The following is a 24,269-nucleotide window of genomic DNA, read 5'->3' as shown; positions in this document are numbered from 1 at the left end:
GTTTGGTTACATTGATTAGCCATTGTCTTTTATTAAGGTTTAAGTTCAGTTAGATGTTAAATTTCAGTGTTAACTATCTTTGGATCAGCATATAAATGGATGACAGGATAAACAATGGTGGGGGGCCCACGTTCCAGTTTGAATTCCAAACGTACGGAGAAAACTGCTGAACGTTTCGAGTCATAGGTTAAATTACTAATGTGTCCAGTGTCAAAATTAAGCAATATTTATAATACTTAATAGAAAATAAAAAGGGATAAATTTTAAAAAAATCTTATCGTTTACACCGATAGTACATTCAAATTCCAAAATACATTCTGAAACACATTTTTTACGAAAGAATTTTCTAAACACAACATTATAATGTTATTTATATATTCTATGAATAAATATATTAATATAGTCTTACTTGGTCATAATTTTCTTTCTTCAGACTATTTTCTTATTTCCTTAAAAAAAATAATTCTTCTTATCTTCTTTTTCATCAATTGTCTTTCCATTGAAGCAATATAAAAAAGTAGATTTTATGGTGCCTTTTATTGTTGTGCCTAAATTGTCTAACTTACTTTCATAAGTAAAAGATAGGATATATAAAATAAAAGTAAAATATTTAAAGTTTATTAAATATTATTTCTCTAGACTTTGTATCACTCTTTTTCCCTCTCATTTTCTTTCCTTCTGTTTTTTTCCTCACACTTTCCATTTTGAATTTGATCTTAGATTTGCGTTGGAACTAATCAAGATTTTTTTATTTTGATTTTAAATTTGCGTTGGAACTGAATCAATATTTAGCTCAGATTTGCTTTAACCACCTTGATATTTTCAATACACATCCTTAATAATTACGTTTGCAGTCTCCTCGATACCCGTGCGAAACCCACAGACGAGGCATCGATTATCGTGGCCATAAATATAGGTGTATATGGCACGGAACCTGAGCTAACTGCTAAGGCGTTTAGAGAACTTGCAGTTCAAATATGTTCCCTCACGAAGGTTTTTTCGTTCCAACAGGTATTCCATACTCACAGAAGTCCTCCTGTAACATATTCTCCCTCCAACAATGCCCATGCGTAGGGTGAAAACGGGTGCTATATCTGCCAAAGGCAGAATGGACAACAAGGCCATAAATAAGAGAAGGAAAGGGAAAGGTGTTCCCCCACGCGGTGGTTCGCTGAGTCTTCTGCCTCTGGATATATTGGTGATGATTGCCGCGAGGGTTGGGTTAGCCTCGATCCGGGATATATTTAACATGCAGGCCACCTGCAAGGTTTTTTTGGATGCAGCCTGCTCAACTGCGGTGTACAAGGTGGCTTCTATGGCGGAGCTACCAATCGCTTTCGGTGACTACTACGATGAGCGCCCTGAGTAGGGGTTCCTCTACAGATGCGCGAACGCAGGAAACCCCGCCGCTATAATCCGTGTAAGGATGACAGAATTCTTTTGGATTGGCCGCCAAGTCGGAGGGATGAACACCCTGGTTGAGGCCACCAGTGCGGGCGATATCCACGCCCATTACTTCTCTGCTGTGCTGAAACTTACGCCTGGTGTCGGGCACGATGAGCATATCGGCACTGGTCTTGAGATGTATGCCAATGTACAGGCTGCCGGGAAAATCGAAGCGTGCAGGGAACTGTTTGTGCAGCTGTTCGCAAATCCGTTTATTAGGGTGCAACCGTTGGTTCTAGGGAAGCTCGTCCTCTGCCGGTCAAGCATGTGCCTAACCCGCAGGACCATTGGTGCCGCCAATGCTCTGTCGACTGCATCGTGCGTCCACTGCCTGGCCAAGTTCGAGGTCTTGACTTTCTTTAATCTGTTTAAGTTCAAATTATGCTTAGTTGTAACCAACCTGAATGTAGTTTGTTGTTGTTGATTCGAGCCGATGGTATGCGAGTTCACTCAACGTATGTCTGAGGTTGTCGCTTTTCTCTAGGATGATAAGTAATGAAATGTTATCAGCCAAAACATTGCTGAATAAAAAAAATACTTAGAGTGTCAAAATAATATGTATTATTGTTTATATTATAAATCATAAATTTAAAAAAAAATATCATAAATAATGGTTAATCGAGTATTACACCAAGATTTTTTCAATATACAAAAAAATTTAGAGCAATAGCAAAATTAAGATTATTTAACAGGTTTTAAAAGTGGTACTCAAATATGTTACTATATATCTTATTTTTAAATTAATTGTAGAATATTAATCCTCATTGTCACACACAAGAAAAAAAACCTTAAAATGTTGTCAATTTTATTGTGCTACTTATAATTTTCATAGATAAATATTCAGTTTTACTATGACACTAAATAATTATAATTATTATTATAATATACTAAAATAAAGCACTATACAGAAAAAAAGGTTGACATAAACTAACTTTTATCCAAAATTACAAACATTCTCCAATTTCACGGAGTGATTCCAATGACACACTTAATTAGAACTGACTGAAAAATTAGTTTCCTTCTTTAGGGTGTACGTAGGCATGCTATGTCGGGCAGTACTTAGAACGCCATGTTAAGTCTACACAATACTATAAAACACCCAAAACAAAATGTTCCCTGTCTAAATTACCGAGCAGTGAGCTGAACAATATTACCGGAAACAGTTGTATCATTGAAATCTTAATTGGCGTGCTTTAGGACCACGCCGATAAGTCTACATGTTAGTTACCCACCGAACCGTCGTCATCGACGGCCGTTGGTACGGAATGGTTATGGGCATGCGACGAGAGGGACGGTCCATCCCACCACGGCGGTGCTTGTTTGTAAGCTTCCTCTCTAGGGCCGCGACCCTCCGTCCCAAAGAACACCCCTTAGCAGTATCTTCTTCTTCCCGCTTACGAAGTCCGGCGACGACCCTTGCCAGATCAGATGCCTTCCTTTCCAGAGCCAGTACCGTGGACTTCTTATCGTGTATCTCATTCGGCGTCGGCGGCTCCGTGCCCCGTTGTGGCATGTCTTCATCCCTCGCTTCCAATAGCTCCTCCTTTGGATCCGTATTGGCAGTCGCCTTGCTGTACCACGCCGAGCACAAACAACGAATTTTCTCCTCGAGGATGGCCTCTCTCCTAACCAATGCTGCCTCGACCATGGAACATTCTGCACGGTTCTCCTCCATGCGGACGAGTCTGATCAACCCCTCGATCGACAGTGCCTGCAGAGCGACGGGACTCATTTGCGCCGTCAGTTTTGGCATGGAGTCCTGCGACATTGTCCGAGTCGGTGGCGGGGTTGAATCGGGATGCAGTCTCACACTATCGGGATGCAATCTCACCCTAAACCCACAGACGTAAAGGAGGAGTGGTGGCCAGAGATGACAGGAATTATATTTATTGATGCACATCGGGAGTCAGCGAGATGTGCGGCACACATTTGGCCCGAAACCGTATCATTCCCCCATGTGGGGATAACCGGTTCGAGTTAATAATAATTAATTGAAAATTTAATGTTAGACAGGTGTGTTGGAATACGGGTCCATTTGGGAAGCTTCAAAAATAATTTTTTTCTTGAATTATGAAAAGTAATAATATTAATGTCTGTTACAGTTTTTAAAATTAAAATTGCGGTTTTCTAGTGTGCTATTTATGAGTTTTAGGATCAGTTTAAAAAAATGCATTCTCTCATCATTATTTTACTTTTCATCAAATTTTCATAAAATAGAGTATGTTTGGAATTGCAAATTTGAACATCAAATTATTTATTTACAAACTACTTTTAATAATCATTTATTGTTCAAACTAATTTTCCAAAAAGAGAATGATTCAGCTATTTACACAAACTGGCCCATATTTAAATTCTATGATTTTTCGCTTTGGAAAATAAAGTTATTAGGCAAATTAGGCGACGGACACTCGTCCACCCTGGGGTATCACTCTGGAGCAGATAATAATTACCAGGCCTTGGGTTCCCGATGTGGCTGTGTGGGGTCCCCTAGGTAGAATTGAAGGGCAGCTCGAGAGGTACTGGGATACTGGTTACCGCACCTTGGAGACGCTGCGTGCTCGAGTATATCCCTATACAAACCCAGTTGAATAACCCTCTCTGGTCCCATCAACGCCCGTTGGGACTTGGGAAGATGACATGGCGTCGTGAAATGGAAAGTTATTCGACCAACGGAGGGAGCGTCCATTATGATATGAAATATGGATCCCGGGGGGAAAAATATTTTCATTTTATATATATCTAATTTATTCAAATACCCATCCCATAATATAGTTATAAATAATTATTTACCTGTGTAGTCAAATATAATGGCATAGTCCATGATTTAATTAAAGAAAGGGGTACTGTTAAGTCTTAGCAGCATAACAAAAGTGCAACATTCGTGTTACCAACATAAAAAGCAAACAGCGAGGCCATATACTGGCCGTCGACAAGCGGAAAATAACGAAAAATATCATAACAAGCTAAGACATGGACAAGTATGATCACCCTTAACCTCAGTTCTCTTACTGGCTGGACTAGTCGCGGTTGGCGTTGGTATTAGCCGCCTGCTCATTGTCATAACCACGCCTTTCGACCAGAAGCGTAAGCTCCTCTTCCAAAGTAGCCACCCTGCCTAGCACTTTTTTCCACTTGGCGAGCTGATGATTTTCCTATTGATGGAGGTTGTTGATCTCCGCCGTCAACTCAGCTGCCTTGGCTTCCATTCGCCGAGTCATGGTGTCCTTCTTTTCTCTTGTTGGGGTAAGCAAGATATGCTTCCCCTGAATTTCTCTCTCCGCTTCTGCCAGCTCCAACTCCGTGGCCCTCAGTCTCATGTCAGCCATCAAATGCGTAGTCCTGGCGGTGCTCAGCCGTTCAAGGTACTCCTGGATTTTGGCCTTCAGTCATCTTCCCGCCTTGCTAGTACTTCCTCAACCATATCACAGTCTACACACTTTCCCTCTGGACAGATGATGTAAATCAGGGCCGCGACCGACGGGTCTGCTAGGTCCTCCTGGCACCTCTGGTTGGTTGGTTCGGTGACGGAGTCTTCGGACATTGTCAGTTCACTCGGCCTGAGTTCTGGACTGGTATTTATGTTACGGCAAGCGTGTGGTAAGTATCGCGAGAAGGAAAACTGACGGGTGACAATGGATTTATAACGAGGAGCGCGTGATCAACCGAAGCGTATGGGAGACGTTTCGGCATCTAACTGGGACAAATGCATCAATGGTTATCTGTATTGGCTACGATTTCATAAATTAACATAAACCATTGTTGATATGTAGACTTTTACTTACGTAGCATAATTGATTATTGTATTCTATAAACATTAAATTTGACCCTATTCAGTCGGTTAATTGTGGAACATGTTGCTGTACTAACTAATGAAGTCGTGCCTAACGTGTTGGACAAAATATGAAACTGATCGTCGAATTTGAATAGGGGACGAATAGAAAATTGAGGGCCATCGCATGGCTGATAGTTAGAATTGTAAGTTCTCCTCCGTAATTTTTTTTCATCAACGGGAATAAAAACCTTGACATCCGAGGACGAGGTGCTTAAAGAAGAACAAAAAAAGGAAAACATCCCTATTGTCTGCCAGAAAATAACATAAAAAAACCCGACACTAAACGATTTAACGCATGAGGTCGTGGATGAATTTTCCACCTAAGTCTAAGCCAAAAGCTGAGAGCATTAACGCACATGGCAACAAAGCAGTGCAGAAGCAACGAAACAACATAAGTAGTAAATAAGAGCATCCAGGCGAGGACTGAAATGGAAGAACGAACGGTGTCATGGGCTCGAAGCACCAGGAAAACTAGCCCCAGAACCGTCGTCGCCTGATTGTGTCAGGTCAACACCCGCTTCACGGAGCAGTTCCTCATGCCTCTCCTCTAGCCCCCTGACACTCGCTCCTAAGGCAGCCCACTTTACAAACTCAGATTGTTGTCATTCACAAAGGTCTTTCACCCTCACCTTCATGTATTCTGCCTGTTGTTCCAGCACCCTGATTAGGTTATCGTTAGTATCTCTCGCGAACCACAACAGCGTTTTCACCTCCTCCTGCGTCAGCGTGGCCGCCTTCACTCGCTGGCCGAAATCGAGGATCTTTTTTCTAAGGCGTTTTTCCCTCTCGGCCAATGCAGCCTCGAGCATCTCCCACTCTGTTGTATTCACGTCCGCGCGGAGGTGGTTGAGAATCTCGTCAGTAGACCGTCCAGCGAGACCAATGCCAACAAAGGGCTTGCTTGGACCCGATTCAGATTCCCGCGACATTCCTAGTTATGTGGGTGTCTCAGTGTTGTAGTTATTTTATCCCGAAGCTATTCCGCATATGCAGTGATGAGCACCGAAGTTGGATATTTATTAAACTTATGCGCCTCCATTAATAAGGGAGACTTCCTAAGCACGTCTTGTGACACACGGGGAGAAAAAGACCGTTGGAGTGATAAGTGGGTAAAGTCCCTTCACTAGAACCGAGACCAAAAGTCCCTCTAAAGAGGGACTTTCAATAGGCAATAATCCTTTGCGGTGTGGCAAGTTATCAAAAAAATTTAAAAAATATATATATTACTTTACATTACATATATGTTTACATTAAGTAATTTTGTAATTCTAGGTATAATAATATGTTAAATAATTAAATTATAATTAATTAAATAATTATATTAAATAATTAAATTATAATTAATTTACTAATAATTTTAGTAATTAGTTATATTAGATAATTATATTTTTATTTAATAAGTAATTTATATTTAGTAAATATATTATTTATTTATATTAGTTATTTAAGTTATAATTAATATAAATAGTAATAAAAATTCAATGTGTTTGGTAGACTGGTTGAGCCACGGATGGCAAAAAATATGATGTCTGAGTTTTTTTCTTATCGTAACAGTGTGTTTGGATATAACATGGTAAATGGAAGAAAAAAATGAAGGGAAAAAAAAGAGGAGAAAAAGAATCTGTAAACACCAACGTTGAAGAAAAAAATTACGAGCGCTATGAATACTGGGAGCCACTCAGATAAAGACGCCTAAAACGTCTTTTTTTTAAAGATATTTTTAATAATTAAAATTTAACACATATAATCAATTAAATCGTGTTATTTTTGTCAAAATTAGGCTAGACAAATTGATTTGAGCGAAAAAAATGGTGAATCAAATTTTGAACTGGTCCAAATTAATATGATTTTTTTATAAAAATGACTACAATACCCTTATTATAGAAAATGATTAAAATACTCCTAATATATATATATATATATATATATATATATATATATATATATATATTAATCCTAAAAATTCTAAATCCAAACTCTATGGCAACAGAAAAATAAAATACCAGATTTTAGAATTCTAAAAATTAATATATATATATATATATATATATATATTAATTTTTTAGACATTTTCTATAATTGGGTATTGTAGTATTTTCTATAAAAAATAATATTAATTTAGACCAGTTCAACGTTTGATTCACTATTTTTTTCGGTCAAATCAATTTGTCTAGCCTAATTTTGACAAAAATAACACGATTTAATTGATTATATGTGTTAAATTTTAATTATTAAAAAACATCTTAAAAAAAAGACGTTTTAGACGTCTTTATCTGAGTGGCTCCCATGAATAATATATTAAAAGAAAAAATGAAAATTTGTCAAAAAACAGTATAGAAGCCACTGAACAAACGAGGTGGTGAAGTCTCGCGCCACTGAATACGTTCTTTCTAGTTTCTTTCTTGACCTCACCTTTGGAATAAACGGTTAAAGATGAACTGGAGGTGATGACTCTGCATGGATGGAGCCTCCAAGCATCGAACCCCCTATGGGCGACGTTCGGGACCGGCCGGATCTCCGCTTAAACTACTCCCACGTGACATCTGGGTGAGGATTGCGACAAAGGTCGCAAATAACTCTATACAAGACCTTCTCAACTTGGAGTCGACTTGCAAGGTATTTTTTGACGCCGGGCGGTCGGCCGTGGTATACAAGCATGCCATGGTGTGGAACATGCCGTGGGTTTCCTTTCTAAGGTACCCGGACCGGGCGGAGAGACAGTTTATGGATCGGTGCGTCGATGCAGGAAATCCTGATGCAATTCTCAGGGACGGATTGCACGAGTATTTCTTCATGGCTAGACGTGACGCTAGAATGGATCTACTTACCAGTGCTGTATCATAGGGCAGCGTGGAGGCTAGCTACGTATGTTCCATGCTACTACTGTGTAACCACCATGACGACAACGACGTGAGACGTGCCGTCAATATGTTTGAAGTTATCCTTACATCTGGGAATGTCCACAGGTGCAGGGAGATCTTCACGGACATCCTTGCAGAGCGTTGGGTTGGCATCACACCGCCGAACCCTAGGCAACCCGTGACCTGTCGATCCCCCATGTGCCCTACACGTGGCATCGTGGGTGATTCTCACGACATCTCGGGCGTATCGTGTGTCCGGTGCCTGGCTGATCATGAGGTCCGCGAGTTATTGGCTATGTTTCGGCGACGTTGAATGGCGGTAGGGACGCTTTTGGTTGCGTCTCGGGTATTGCATGCGTGGATGACTTTTTCGTGGTGTGGCCAGGAAGTTCCAGATGCCCTGAAACCCCGAGTTCGACGAATTTCTTGTTATTTTTCCTTTTTTTTTGTTTCTATTTTTTTGTATTCTTTTTCTCTTTCTTATTGTAATATGACTCTCTTTTGCAAGCATGAATGCAGCAGGTGAAAAATAAAAAAAGTGTGATTTAATTAGAAGGAGCAACGTAGTTTATTTCCAAGTGTCATAATTTAAATGTACTTTGCGTCATACCATTCGTTTTAATGTGCTTTCCCGCCGAGGCAGAATCTGTTACAAATTGTTGCAAAATTTAACGCTAACCAGGACGTTCTCGATGATTCATTTCTTCCATAAACACACATCAAAATGGTATATCGGGGCATATGCACTCTAAACTGAGAGCATCAACACAGCAAGAAAAAGACCAAACACCAAATACGTAGACATAAATACAAATAGCAAATTTTATTAAGGTGATGAAGGATAACAGACAAGGACAGAGAGTTCGTGGGCATGCACACCAAGCCAAACACCTCCCGTCGCCTCTTTGCCGTTGATGAACATTCCGCCTTGGGTATCTCCCTCTGCTGACTGCGCGGGATCATAGGCTCCTTCGCCGCTTCCGGAATTTATTCCCCTCTGCCATACTCGCGACCCTCACCCGCATTGTATCCAACTTTGTATAAACAAGTTGCTCCCGGTTACGAAGGTCTTCAACCTTCGCCATGAGGTCCCCTCCCGGCTTCTCCAGCTGTTGGATGCCGTTGACGAAGTTGCTAACCTGATCACTCAGCAACGCGTACATCCCACGCATGGCCTGCTCGGCCTCCTCGACTTGTAACTCCTTCGCCTTCAGCTTGACCTCGATGGTCAGATAGGCTGCCTTCAGCAATTCATGGAGCGTCTCAACTTTGTTCTTGAGAATCTCCTCCCTTTTGACCATGGCAGCCTCAAACACTGTCCACTCCCTATTTGTCTCGTCCCCACGCAAGAGGCTAAACATCTCGCTGATCGATAGTTTCGTGAAGTCATCCGCATCAAGTACTTTGGCTGGTTCTGCTCTGGAATCCTGAGGCATTGATCTGTTTTTGTTCGTTTTTTTTCTTTTACAAACCAGGAGTATCGTTCGCTGCCAAGAACTATCTCCTCTCTAAATGTGAGGGGCGTATATAATACACCAGTCGCGCTGTCTGGGTGATACTTTGACAACACGCCTCGGCCCAAAACGGCTAAATTAATTTTGTCTGTTAAAATAACAGTAAATACATTGTGTGTGTTATTATTATTTAATATTGAAATAACCCGATAAAAAAACTCGTCATAAATGATGGGAGGAAATAAAAAAACATTATACCGTGAGAAATAAAATAAAGTAAGATGCAAAATTTTCCTGCCATGCATTCCGCTACAAGTTACAAGAACCATACGAATACCCTGATGCTATCTGCCCACGATGAGACATGACAAAAGAAGTCATTTTTTATTCTGAATGGGGATAATTTATTACTGGGTGAAAACACGGTTTTTCTTTTCTTTTTTTTCCCTGGCGCGACACCACATACATGTATATCCCACTGGTGTAGAGCACAGTGTTTACTATAGCGAGGCAAGTGAGGAACACGCCTTGGGAAACCAAATTACTTCAGTGGGCTAATTTGATGAGGCAATCCGCATAGTAAAATTGACGCATTTTTCGAGTTCCAGAGCAGTTTCATCAGTTGTGTCAATCGCTCCTGATAGTAATGATTACATTCAACTCCTTCGCAGAGCACTTGATATAGGAACTTCAATGGTTGAGCAACTCCATCGGGCGAGACCCCAACCCACCTTTTTTCTGGCAGAGCCCAACCCACTTTTCCTGGCAAGATGCTGTTCCATCCATTGGAGAGGAGAGAAGATGAGCCCCTTTATGCATCCTCGACTGAGAAGAATTCGTCTTGAGAGGACTCTCGATAGCCAATGATAAGTTGCCATCTGGCATGTTACCTTTAAAATAAATAATTAAATTCATAATTATATTTAATAATTAAATTATAATTAATTAATACTATATACATAATTATATATGTAATTAGCTAACAAATTTATTTTAATTATTTAAATTATCATTAATGCAAGTGACCACGTAAAGTAAACCGACATGAATCGCTATTTTAAATTACACCCTTTAAATTACATATATTTTGACAACATACGCTAGACTAAGAGCATCTTCGACGGGCTAAAAAATGGAGCCCGATGACTGTTATGTCAGAGAGAAAGAAGAATTGAAGCATTGGAGTGGGGAGAGAGTGAATTCCCTCGCTGATTTCAAGAAGAGGGAGTCCTTCTAAATGGGGACTCTCATTATTCAATCAACACTTGCCATTTGGCAAACTATGTAAAAGAAATAAATTATTATATAAAATATTAATTAATTAAATAGTTATGTTAATTAATTAGATAGTTTTATTAAATAATTAAATAATAATTAATTCAACAATGATTATAGTTAGTTTCTCCTAATAGAAAAAAGAGAGATGTTTTGAATTTGTATTTACCATTTATGACGCAAAAACTGACGTGGAGTAACTTTTTATGACCTAAAAGCTTTGAGTTCCTATATACGAAGGACCTTTGTGGTTGGCACCTATGGAAGGACCTTTTTTTCGTAGGAATTGGAGTAACCATATCGTTCATCATCACACCTAATGCTATCAGAGTATTAGCACACTCAAATGAGGTAAGTGAGTTTACTCAACAACAGATTTCTTCCCCAAAACATTTTGCACGGTTAGCGAGGCTCGGCTCCCACGGAGAAACCATAAAGAACAACCGTTTATTTGTTACTCGCCAAACTTTGGCACCGTAAACGCGCGAGTGGCCTTGTGTGCCCCCATCCATTGAAAATAATGCGCTTCCTATCTATTCAGAAGTCACTTCGATCAGTAGTCGAAGAGATCAGGTGAAATCCCCCTCAAACCATGCTACTCAATACATAACATGTTTCCTTAGATATTTTCTTCGTCAACCGATAAAATTAGGAGATTATCATGATCTCTTATTGGAATAATAAAACAGGAACATTAATCAAACAAAACAAATTAATACGCATTTATTTTTTCTTTATGATGGATAAGTTTAGATTAAAAAATTTAAACAAAATAACCAAAATACAAAATGCGAAAGAACTTTGGACAATGAATTAACGCGCAGTCAACCAATAAATTCATGGAGAATGTACGAAAAGAGACGACCAGCCGTTTGTTCCCCTTTGCAAGCAAGAGCATCGTGTGTGATAATCACACCCCCCCAAACCCCCCGATACAAAAATGAAAAAAAAAGAAGCGGATAAAAAAATAAAATGGAACGAATAAAAAAAGTCCCGACGAAGAGAGAGTACTCGGTGGGCAAAACTTCTGGAGAAAAGGGGCAGGCAGTCGTTCGGACCCGGTGCCCGCTTAAAACTACTCCGTTTGACATATGGGTCAGTATTGCAATGAGGGTTACGTTGTCTTCAATCCAGGATCTGTTCAACATGCAGGCGACTTGCAGGCTATTTGCGGCTGTATGCAGATTCGACGGTGTGTACAGGCATGCCCTGGTTTTGGAGTTGCCCGTTGCTTGCTTCCTGTACCGCTCTAGGCAGGCTGCAATGGGATTTGTGAGCCGATGCGCCATAGCACGAAATCCGGCCGCCCTGCTCCGGCAGGGGATGGTTGCTTTATTCTGGCATGGCCACTGTAGAGCTGGTATACAGACCGTGACCGAGGCAGCGGAATTGGGTGATGTGGAGGCGTGTTACCTTTGTGCGATGCCGCTACTGTCGCTTGATGACAAGGATGATGATGACATCCGCCGCAGGCTTGCATTTTTCTATGTGGTGCGTGAGTCTGGTGCAGTAGAAAGATGCAGAAAGGTATTCACGCAGGTGTTCGCAAGCCCGTGGTTGGAGATAAACCTGACGGACCCAGCGGAGGCCGTGGCATGCCGTTCCGGTGGTTGTCCTACCTGCGGAACAATGAGTGTTGCAAGCGACTTGTTCGGTGTGACGTGTGTGCAATGCTTGGCCGAGGACGAGGTGCGGAACTTCCTTACTTCTGTTTACGTTTTAACTATTTTTCCAAACCCCGATGATCGATGCAGGTCAAGCTTGGTGATGCTTCCCAACCGTGAGTCTACACTATTTACAAACGAATAGATTTTCCACTCGTTCTGCATGCTTGTCCAGTCGGCAGAAATATTAGTGCTATTTACCACCGTCAACCATATGGGATGGGGTTGACACTGGTGCACGAAATTGTGATCTCAATGGCGCCAACAACTTGGTACGCACAATTGTAATATCACTCTTCTTCACAACTTCACACAACTAACCAGCAAGTGCACTGGGTCGTCCAAGTAATAAACCTTACGTGAGTAAAGGTCGATCCCACGGAGATTGTTGGTATGAAGCAAGCTATGGTCATCTTGTAAATCTCAGTCAGGCGGATTCTAATAGTTATAATGGTTTCCGAATATAAAGATAAATAAAGCATAAAATAAGGATAGAGATACTTATGTAATTCATTGGTGGAAATTTCAGATAAGCGCATGAAGATACTGTGTTCCTTCTGAATCTCTGCTTTCCTACTGCTTTCATCCAATCATTCTTACTCCTTTCTATGGCAAGCTGTATGTAGGGCGTCACTGTTGTCAATGGCTACCTCCCATCCTCTCAGTGAAAATGGTCCAAATGCGCTGTCATAGCACAGCTAATCATCTGTCGGTTCTCGATCATGTCGGAATAGGATCCATTGATCCTTTTGCGTCTGTCACTACGCCCAACACTCGCGAGTTTGAAGCTCGTCACAGTCATCCCATCCCAGATCCTACTCGGAATACCACAGACAAGGTTTAGACTTTCCGGATCTCAAGAATGCTGCCAATGGATTCTAGCTTATACCATGAAGACTCTGATCTCACGGAATGGGAGGCTCGGTTGTCAGGCGAGGCAACCATGCGTCGTGGGTCAGGAATCCAAGAGATACACACTCTAGCTTTCCCAGGTAGAACGGAAGTATTTGTCAGGCACGTGTTCATAAGTGGGAATAGTGATGAGTGTCACAGATCATCACATTCATCAGGTTGAAGTGCGAATGAATATCTTAGAATAAGAATAAGCATGAATTGAATAGAAAACAGTAGTAATTACATTAATACTCGAGGAACAGCAGAGCTCCATACCTTAATCTATGCTGTGTAAAAACTATACCGTTGAAAATACATAAGTGATGAAGGTCCAGGCATGGCCAAATGGCCAGCCCCAAACGTGATCAAAAGATTAATCAAAAGACTAATTCAAAGATGAAAACATAATAGTAAAAAGTTCTATTTATACTAAACTAGCTACTAGGGTTTACAGAAATAAGTCTAAGTGCAGAAATCCACTTCCGGGGCCCACTTTGGTGTGTGCTTGGGCTGAGCTTGAGCTTTACACGTGCAGAGGCTTCTCTTGGGGTTAAACGCCAAGTTGTAACGTGTTTTTGGCGTTTAACTCTGGTTTGTGACGTGTTTCTGGCGTTTTACTCCAGAATGCAGCATCGAACTGGCGTTGAACGCCTGTTTGCGTCATCTAAACTCGAATAAAGTATGAACTATTATATATTGCTGGAAGGCCCTGGATGTCTAATTTCTAACGCAATTTAGAGCTCGCCATTTGGTGTTTTGTAGCTCCATAAAATCCATTTTGAGTGCAGGGAGGTCAGAATCCAACAGCATCTGTAGTCCTTATTGAGCCTCCTATCAGATTTTTGCTTAGGTCCCTCAATTTCAGCCAGAAAATACCTGAAATCACAGAAAAACATACAAACTCATAGTAAAGTCTAGAAATGTGAATTTTGCATAAAAACTAATAAAAACATCCCTAAAAGTAGCTAGATCTTACTAAAAACTACCTAAAAACAATGCCAAAAAGCGTATAAATTATCCGCTCATCACAACACCAAACTTAAATTGTTGGTTGTCCCCAAGCAACTGAAAAACAAATAGGATAAAAAGAAGTGAATATACTATAAATCCCAAAATATCAATGAATACTAGTTCTAATTAGATGAGCGGGACTTGTAGCTTTTTGCTTCTTAACAGTTTTGGCATCTCACTTTATCCTTAGAAGTTTAGAATGATTGGCATCCATAAGAACTCAGAGTTTAGATAGTGTTATTGATTCTCCTAGTTAGGTATGTTGTTTCTTGAACACAGCTACTTTTATGAGTGTTGGCTGTGGCCCTAAGCACTTTGTTTTTCAGTATTACCATCGGATACATAAATGCCACAGACACATGACTGGGTGAACCTTTTCAGATTATGACTCAGCTTTGCTAAAGTCTCCAGTTAGAGGTGTCCAGAGCTCTTAAGCACACTTTTTTGCTTTGAATCACGACTTTAACCACTCAGTCTCAAGCTTTTCACTTGGACCTTTATGACACAAGCACATGGTTAAGGACAGCTTGATTTAGCCGCTTAGGCCTGGATTTTATTTTCTTGGGCCCTCCTATCCATTGATGCTCAAAGCCTTGGATCCTTTTTACCCTTGCCTTTTGGTTTTAAGGGTTATTGGCTTTTTTTACTTGCTTTTTTTTCGCCATTTTTTTCGCAAGCTTCTTCTTTTTCACTGCTTTTTCTTGCTTCAAGAATCAATTTCATGATTTTTCAGATTATCAATAACATTTCTCTTTTTCAATATTCTTTTAAGAGCCAACAATTTTAACATTCATAAACAACATGATCAAAAATATGCACTGTTCAAACATTCATTCAGAAAATAAAAAGTATTGTCACCACATCAATATAATTAAACTAATTTCAAGGATGAATTCGAAACTCATGTACATCTTGTTCTTTTGTATTAAAAATATTTTTCATTTAAGAAAGGTGAAGGATTCATGGAATTATTCATAACCTTAAGACATTGTTACTAAATACTAATGATCATGTAGTAAAGACTCAAAACATAGACAAACATATAGCATAAAACTGAAAAAAAAAGAGATATGAACATGGAGTTAAGAAATGAGTCCACCTTAGTGATGGTGGCGCCTTCTTCTTGAAGGACCAATGGTGTTCTTGAGCTCCTCTATGTCTCTTCCTTGCCTTTGTTACTCCTCCCTCATAGCTCTTTGATCTTCTCTAATCTCATTAAGAATGATGGAGTGCTCTTGGTGTTCCACCCTTAATTGGTTCATGTTATGACTCAATCCTTCTAGAGAAGTGTTGAGTTGTTCCCAATAGTTTTTTGGAGAAAAATGCATCCCTTGAGACATCTCAGGAATTTCTTGATGATGAGCTTCCTCATGCGTCTCTTGAGATCCATGAATGGGATCTCTTGTTTGCTCCATCATCTTCTTAGTGATGGGCTTGTCCTCTTCGATGAGGATGTCTCCTTCTATGACAACTCCAGCTAAGTTGTATAGATGGCAAATGAGATGAGGAAAAGCTAGCCTTGCCAAGGTGGAGGGCTTTTCGACTACTTTGTAGAGTTCTAGAGAGATGACTTCATGAACTTCTACTTCCTCTCCAATCATGATGCTATGGATCATGATGGCCTGATCCACAGTTACTTTGGATCGGTTGCTAGTGGGGATGATGGAGCGTTGAATGAACTCTAACCATCCTCTAGCCACAGGCTTAAGGTCCAGTCTTCTCAATTGAACCGGCTTGCCTTTTGAGTCTCTTTTCTATTGAGCTCCTTCCACACATATGTCCATGAGGACTTGGTCCAACCTTTGATCAAAGTTGACCCTTCTAGTGTAGGGGCGTGCGTCTTCTTGCATCATAGGCAAGTTAAACGCCAACCTTACCTTCTCCGGACTAAAATCTAAGCATTTCTCCCGAACCATTGTAAGCCAATTCTTTTGGTTTGGGTTCATGCTTTGATCATGGTTCCTAGTGATCCATGCATTTGCGTAGAACTCTTGAATCGTTAAGATTCCTACTTGTTGAATGGGATTGGAGAAAACTTCCCATCCTCTTCTTCTAATCTCTTGTCGGATCTCTGGATATTCGCCCTTTTTGAGCTTAAATGGGACCTCAGGGATCACCTTTTTCTTGGCCACAACTTCATAAAAGTGGTCTTGATGGGCTTTTGAGATGAATCTCTCAATCTCCCATGACTCAGAGGTGGAAGCAATTGCCTTTTCTTTCTTCTTTCTTGAGGTTTCTTTGGCCTTAGGTGCCATTAATGGTTATGGAAAAATAAAAAAGTTATGCTTTTACCACACCAAACTTAGAATATTGCTTGCCCTCGAGCAAAAAAAGAAAGAATAGAAGAAGAAGAAGAAGATATGAAGGAGAGGGAGAAAGGTGTGGGTTTCGGCCAAGAGGGAGAAGAGAGGGTGGTGTTGTGTGAAAATGAAGAAGGATGGAGGGGTTTATATAGTGGAAGGAGAGGGGTTGGGTTCGGTCATTTAGGGTGGGTTTTGGGTGGAAAAGAAATTTTGAATTTGAAGGTAGGTGGAGGTTATGGGGAAGAGTGGATGGATGTGATTGGTGAAGGGGTAATGGGGAAGAGTGATTGAGGTGATTGGTGAAGGGTATAATGTTATTGGATTGTGTGAAGAATAGAAAAATGGGGTAGGTAGGGATCCTGTGGGGTCCACAGATCCTGAGGTGATCCTGTGGGGTCCACAGATCTTGAGGTGTCAAGGATTTCTCATCCCTGCACCTTTTAGGCGTGTAAAATGCCATCTGTATGCAATCCTGGCGTTTAACGCCAAACTGCAGCTTGTTTCTGGCGTTAAACGCCCAAATGTAGCCTGTTTCTGGCGTTTAACGCCAGCCTGATGCTTGTTTCTAGCATTAAATGCCAGCTTGGTGCTTGTTTCTGGCGTTAAACGCCAAGCAGATGCTTGTTTCTGGCGTTTAAATGCCAAACAGCTCTTCCTCTATGGTGTGCTTTTTCTTCTGCTATTTTTTATTCTGTTTTTAATTTTTGCGATTATTTTGTGACTCTACATGATCATAAACCTAATAAAACATAAAGAACAATAGAAATATAGATAAATAAAAATTGGGTTGCCTCCCAATAAGCGCTTTTTTAATGTCAATAGCTTGACAGTGAGCTCTCATGGAGCTTCACAGATGTTCAGAGCATTGTTGGGACCTCCCAACACCAAACTTAGAGTTTGAATGTTGGGGTTCAACACCAAACTTAGAGTTTGGTTGTGGCCTCCCAACACCAAACTTAGAGTTTGATTGTGGGGCTTTGTTTGACTCTGTATTGAGAGAAGCTTTTCATGCTTCCTCTCCATGGTTGTAGAGGAAGATCCTTGAGCTTTAAACACAAGGGAGGTATGGCAAGCTGTATGTAGAGCGTCACCGTTATCAATGGCTACTTCCCATCCTCTCAGTGAAAATGGTCCAAATGCGCTGTCATAGCACGGCTAATCATCTGTCAGTTCTCGATCATGTCGGAATAGGATCCATTGATCCTTTTGCGTCTGTCACTACGCCCAACACTCGCGAGTTTGAAGCTCGTCACAGTCATCCCATCCCAGATCCTATTCGGAATACCACAGACAAGGTTTAGACTTTTCGGATCTCAAGAATACTGCCAATAGATTCTAGCTTATACCACGAAGACTCTAATCTCACGGAATGGGAGGCTCGGTTATCAGGCGAGGCAACCATGCGTCGTGGGTCAGGAATCTAAGAGATACACACTCTAGCTTTCACAGGTAAACCGGAAGTGTTTGTTAGGCACGCGTTCATAAGTGAGAATAGTGATGAGTGTCACGGATCATCACATTCATCAGGTTGAAGTGCGAATGAATATCTTAGAATAAGAATAAGCATGAATTGAATAGAAAACAGTAGTAATTGCATTAATACTCGAGGAACAGCAGAGCTCCACACCTTAATCTATGGTGTGTAGAAACTCCACCTTTAAAAATACATAAGTGATGAAGGTCCAAGCATGGCCGAATGGCCAGCCCCAAACGTGATCAAGAGATTAATCAAAAGACTAATTCAAAGATGAAAACACAATAGTAAAAAGTTCTATTTATACTAAACTAGCTACTATGCTTTACAGAAATAAGTCTAAGTGCAGAAATCCACTTTCGGGGCCCACTTTGGTGTGTGCTTGGGCTGAGCTTGAGCTTTACACGTGCAGAGGCTTCTCTTGGGGTTAAACGCCATGTTATAACATGTTTTTGGCGTTTAACTCTGGTTTGTGACGTGTTTCTGGCGTTTTACTCCAGAATGCAGCATGGAACTGGCGTTCAACGCCAGTTTGCATCATCTAAACTCGAATAAAGGATGAACTATTATATATTTCTATAAAGCCCTGGATATCTACTTTCCAACGCAATTAAGAGCGCACAATTTGAAGTTCTGTAGCTCCAGAAAATTCATTTCGAGTGCAAGGAGGTCAGAATTCAACAGCATCTGTAGTCCTCTTTTAGCCTCCTATCAGATTTTTGCTCAAGTCCCTCAATTTCAGCCAAAAAATACCTGAAATCACAGAAAAATACACAAACTCATAGTAAAGTCCAGAAATGTGAATTTTGCATAAAAACTTAACATCCCTAAAAGTAGCTAGATCTTACTAAAAACTACCTAGAAACAATGCCAAAAAGCGTATAAATTATTCACTCATCAGACACGTAGATGGCAGTGGTGGAGGTTTTGTATGTAGTATTCTGTGTGTGCATTGTCGTGGAGGCTATGAGTTGATCCTGTTCGTCCACCTCTCCGACTGATAGGATCTAATTGGGTTCACCTAAATTTGCCACTATGTAGTTGTCCTATTAGTATTTATCGTCTTGCTATCATTTTATGCCAATTATTAATAGATTATCTTGTGCACCACCATTTACATTTTTCACCATTTCGTATGGAAAATTTATGTGGTATGCCAAAGCAGTGCATAGCACCTGACGATCACACGACAATCTAGTTTTTTTTGGCTGAAACGATATATTGCAATTTATTGACATACTTGACAGCATTGTTGGTTGTTCACACTGTATTTCATAACTTCACCCGTGCGTAAAAGGAAAAAAAATGTAAATCAAACATGAAAGATCGCAAGGTGCAAAAATGGTTGTAACTAGGAAAACCGAGTTTCTGGTGGGACTTACAGGGTCGGCTAAACAAGCATGGGAAATAAATTAAGAATGAAACTTATCCATAACAATAGAACTAGGGATAACACTATAAGTATGCCTAATATGACACTTTCCCTGTTTACTCTACGGCCTAAGCGTACACCGAAATTAACAAAACCCTCTCTTTGGCCCCAAGCACCTTAGAACTGCATAGTATCGAAAAATAGGTGATGGAGCCACGATATGATACGTGCGTTTGAGGTGCTCAATGCAAAGTCCACCATTCTGTATTGCTTGTGGTATGCATTAATGCTATGCGCATATGCCATGATCGAATGGGCTGCTCGATGTGTTATCCACAAAAGTGTGACGGTGCAATAAAGGAAGTCGTGTTTGGTTGTCAGGAACTTCCGTGCAACAATGACTGAAAGGGGAAACACATTAACCAACAGTCACAAGGGTGGTCGGTCCTGAAAAGAAAACATTTGGTTAGGAGGATGGGGACATGAAGTTGGGGTCAGACGGAGTTAGATTCGGAGCAAGGTACTTTAATAGTTGGTAGAATAGAGGTATTGTTAGAATAGGACATTAACTGGAATTCCTCATCGGTTGGATAAACTAGATAGATTGCGGTCTCCGCCTGTGGGTCACCTTGGCCACGGACGTGTTACTGACTGCCGAAACCCCATGCGTTCCCCGTTTGCTGGGACTCTGCGGTCAACATGTGAATGGAAGCGTCCAGGAAACATTACCAACATGAGCAGAAAACCACTTAACCTCAAACGATATCAAGGGATATTTTATTTTAAGTATCTTTTGACATTGCACTACATGTTGACAGACAGGAACTTAGTCTTTACCGGAGTTTAGTGTCGATGAATGGCCAACAAGTTATCATATAAGAAGCAGAACACTAAATTCTTGACGCATCAAAATAAAAAACCCAGTTACATTGTGGTCCAATTTAAAAGACCAAAAGGACATCCTCGAAAAGCCTAGTAAAAAACTCAATCATATCCATGTGAGATGATGTCACCACCAGTTGACAAATAATATCAACTTGTAGTCGGCATGACACTTGAGGCATGACAGGGTCCTGCCACCTTCGTAGTAGCGCCAATGTTGGTACTCGCTCCCGCGACGGTAATAGATGTAGATGACTCTAGACTTGCCCCAAGTCGGGCAACAAAGCGAATCACACAGCAAATTGTCTCCTATATGGGGCATATGAACTTCAGGCCTCGACGGACACAAAAGAACCACGCAGCACAATCTCATGCACTCCCGGAGGACCGGAGGCGGCAACCGAATGAAACCACTCCACAGCTTGTTTCATGGCGCCCGTCCCGACCGGACGAAGAAAGGACGCCAACGACACGGCGTACTTGGAGACGATATGTCCCTTTATTGCGGCAGAACGTAGTAGATCCAACCCCGTATTCGGATGACCTCGATGGAAGCACTCCTTTAGTCCCTCCCGAAACAGGAGCTCTGGGTTGCCGCTCTCCCTGCAGCGACTGAAGAAAGCCACTGCCTCATGACAACGGTCCCAAATCGTGGCCATCTCAATGGGACAATGTATGGAAATGCTGGCAAGCGCAACGTTCTCGCGGCCTGCATCGTGCGTGGCCAGACAAACCATCCGCAGCGCACACAGGCTGTGGACGGAATCTGAGGCGACGAGGCTGGAAATGACGGTCCATATGTCGTGAGGGAGGCAGGGCGCTATTGTTAGGGAAGGCATTTCAAACTTTCGGCCAAAGGGAAGTTGAAGGGATTGGTGCCACAGGTACAGGGAAACGACGTAGAGCGCATCCAATGGTGACTTCCTCCTTCACATTTTTATGATATATATAGAAACACTAACCGTCGGAGAGAATACTTGGGTCCCTGCACAAGTCTCAAAAAGGAGGAGTTCATGCTCAAAGTGAATCTGTTCAACGAACGATAACTTGCCATGTGGCAAATTATTTTGTTAATAATACTTTAAAAAAATAATTACATTAAATCATTAAGTTATTATTACTAATTAATAAATATATTACAGTAATATAGATGTCAATTAAATAAATATAATCTATTTATTTATCGTAATTAGTTAATTAATTAATATTTAAATAATTATATTTTTATTTAGCCGGTAATTTATATTAAATTTTTGAAATTATAATTAAAATTAGTAAAACCATAGGTAACTAACAATATTTTTGAACATTATGTGAATAATGTGAATTAATAGGGTTAACATAGTAAGTTAATCTTAAATTCAATTAGTAGCATTAAATTAGGGTGTAGTGTATTTTTATTTGATTAGTGGTTGTTTATGTTGTTTAAGATGGTCATTGTTTACCTAGCACTCCTCCTAAAATTATTATATTAGATTAAAAGTAATTAAATCAAATTTATTAACATAACTAAAATTATTTTAATTTTTTGTGCATTTTAAAATAATTATTTAGTGAGTTGTTTATTTTTATTTTGTGAAATTCGAAATACTAATGTCAACTGAAATTCGTACAATGTATAAAACAATTACTGTGTTATTATTATTAGTATGTTAACAAATGAAAATCGCTTATCTAAACTTGTTTTCATTTTTTAATATAAGCATTACATAAAAAATAAAATTTGGTGAGCACTAGACAAGTATACATAAATAAAAATTTAAAGAGTTAGTATATTTGAAAAGACATCTCATCCCTTACAAGGGTAAATACGGAAACCTACCTGCACGGCTTCTATAACACGCAAAAGCCTGCACTTTTGACTTTGCTTCATTATAACATCAAGTTTGCTGCAGGGCTCAAGCTTGCTAGCTTATCCCCGCTCCCTACTCCTGATTCCTCAAGCAGAAAATACTCTCCCCGTAGAATATCTCCGAGTAGCCACCACAGGCGATCGCAATGAGACCCGAGGGTGCATGCTATGTCGTGTTCAGGGGGCACATACCCATAATATACGCAACATGGGAATCAGCGTCGGCTCAGGTGGACAGCTTTGCCCGGAACCTGCACCTTCGCTACCGGACCTACAAAGAGGCCATCACTGCCTGGAATGACTACTTCCAGATCCATACAACCCCTGCTCAGGCGCGTCGAACGGAGATGTCACTTGCGGCGAAGTTTCCCTGAAAAGGCGGTGACTGCGGGAGCAATGGCACGGCCACACGGTAGACTCCGAAGGGTTCAGGTACAACCCGAGTCTAGGGACCCTTCTAATTTTTTGTTCATTTTTCCAGACCACAGCGTGGTAATGTTCATTCTATTAAGTGTTCTTGTTCACCTTGTTGTGACCGTTGCAGTGGGCCCGTTCATACGGCACCTATAGGATGCGGTCGAGTCCTTCGAGAATCGCGTCATCGAACTAGAAAGGGATAGGACTGAGCGCTTGGCTCAGACAGTAGAACTGCTTCGTCAGTTAGCCGACGTTTTATCGCATGGAAAAATTGTGAAATAATTCTTCTATTGATGGCGCGGTGCCATCCCGGGGTTGGGAGGGATGTGCCGATGAAGATCACCGTAGAAACAACACCCGTGTTCCAGTCATGAATGTGTTGGTGACTGGAATATTGTTTTGAATGTACGGTGTAATTCAACTCGTTATGTTGTACTGTTAAAACTGTTTGTATATTGCTTCTAAGAAAAACTGGTGTTATTGAGGGAAATCAGACAGGCAACAAAAGCCCACATTTGTAGAAGCAGAAAAAATGAGTCTGGCATTAGTGGGGGCGGGAGCCCGATGTCGCCGGGGAGTTCGTTTTTTGCCGTGTGTGGCCACTGTGCAAGTGCCTGTGTGGATTATGTTATGTGGGGGTGCGTTTGGCAAACGCGCTGTAGCGGAGTATGCGTACGATTAATAAAAACTCCTTAAAATATGAAAAACAAATTTTGTTCATTATAAAGGACAAGTATTCAATCTCTCAACCGGTTATATTATTCAACGTTTGCACAGATGTTATACACCATCGTCAATTATCACGGTTTTAAGCAACTCTAATGGGGAGTTCCCTTTTAACTCTTTCTGACAAATATGAGTTCCCCCAAATATGAGTTTCCCAACGTTGGAGAAAAAGGGAGTGAGTCCCCACACAATTTCCAATAAAAATGAGTCCCTCTGAATAGGAACTTGGAACAACCAATAATAACTTGCCAAATGGCAAGTTATTATTTGAATAAATAATTATATAAAATTTTAATTAATTATATTAAATAATTACATTATAGTAAATAATTATATGAAATAGTTAAATAATAATTAACTAATAATTATAATAATTAATTATATTAAATAATTATATTTTTATTTAATTAATGATTTATGTTGATTATTTAAATAATAATTAAATTGTAATTAATTTATCAATAATTATAATAATTAAATATATTAGATAATTAAATATGTATTTAATTAATGATTTATATTAATTATTTATGTAATAATTAATATTGAATATTATTTATATTATTATATTAAATTATAATTAATTAAATTTATTTATACTAAAAAATATGTTTATTTTTGTATTAAGTAATTTTACAAATTAGTGTAATCTCAAATTATATATTATGTATTATTGTTATATATGAATTTATTTAATGTTAATATCTTTTAAAAGTGAATTATTTTTAAATTTATAAATTTAAATTATATTATTGAAAAAATTAATTACATTAATTTTAAGTGTTTTAATTAATTAATTAAGTGGG

The 24,269-nt window shown here is 39.9% G+C and overlaps 1 protein-coding gene across 1 annotated transcript; it reads left to right on the top strand.

The window, feature by feature from the left end:
- The first annotated feature begins 7,735 nt into the window (after positions 1 to 7,735).
- LOC112701609 (uncharacterized) lies at positions 7,736 to 8,122 on the top strand. The gene has a single exon (XM_025752349.1). It carries the CDS (start codon positions 7,736 to 7,738, stop codon positions 8,120 to 8,122), a length of 387 nt encoding a protein of 128 aa, XP_025608134.1.
- The last annotated feature ends 16,147 nt before the right edge of the window (positions 8,123 to 24,269 follow it).

Source organism: Arachis hypogaea, chromosome 7 (genome assembly GCF_003086295.3).
Source record: "Arachis hypogaea cultivar Tifrunner chromosome 7, arahy.Tifrunner.gnm2.J5K5, whole genome shotgun sequence".
NCBI classification, from domain to species: Eukaryota; Viridiplantae; Streptophyta; class Magnoliopsida; order Fabales; family Fabaceae; genus Arachis; species Arachis hypogaea.
The sequence above is the reverse complement of the archived record's forward strand: the minus strand, read 5'-3'. Positions and strand labels throughout refer to the sequence as shown.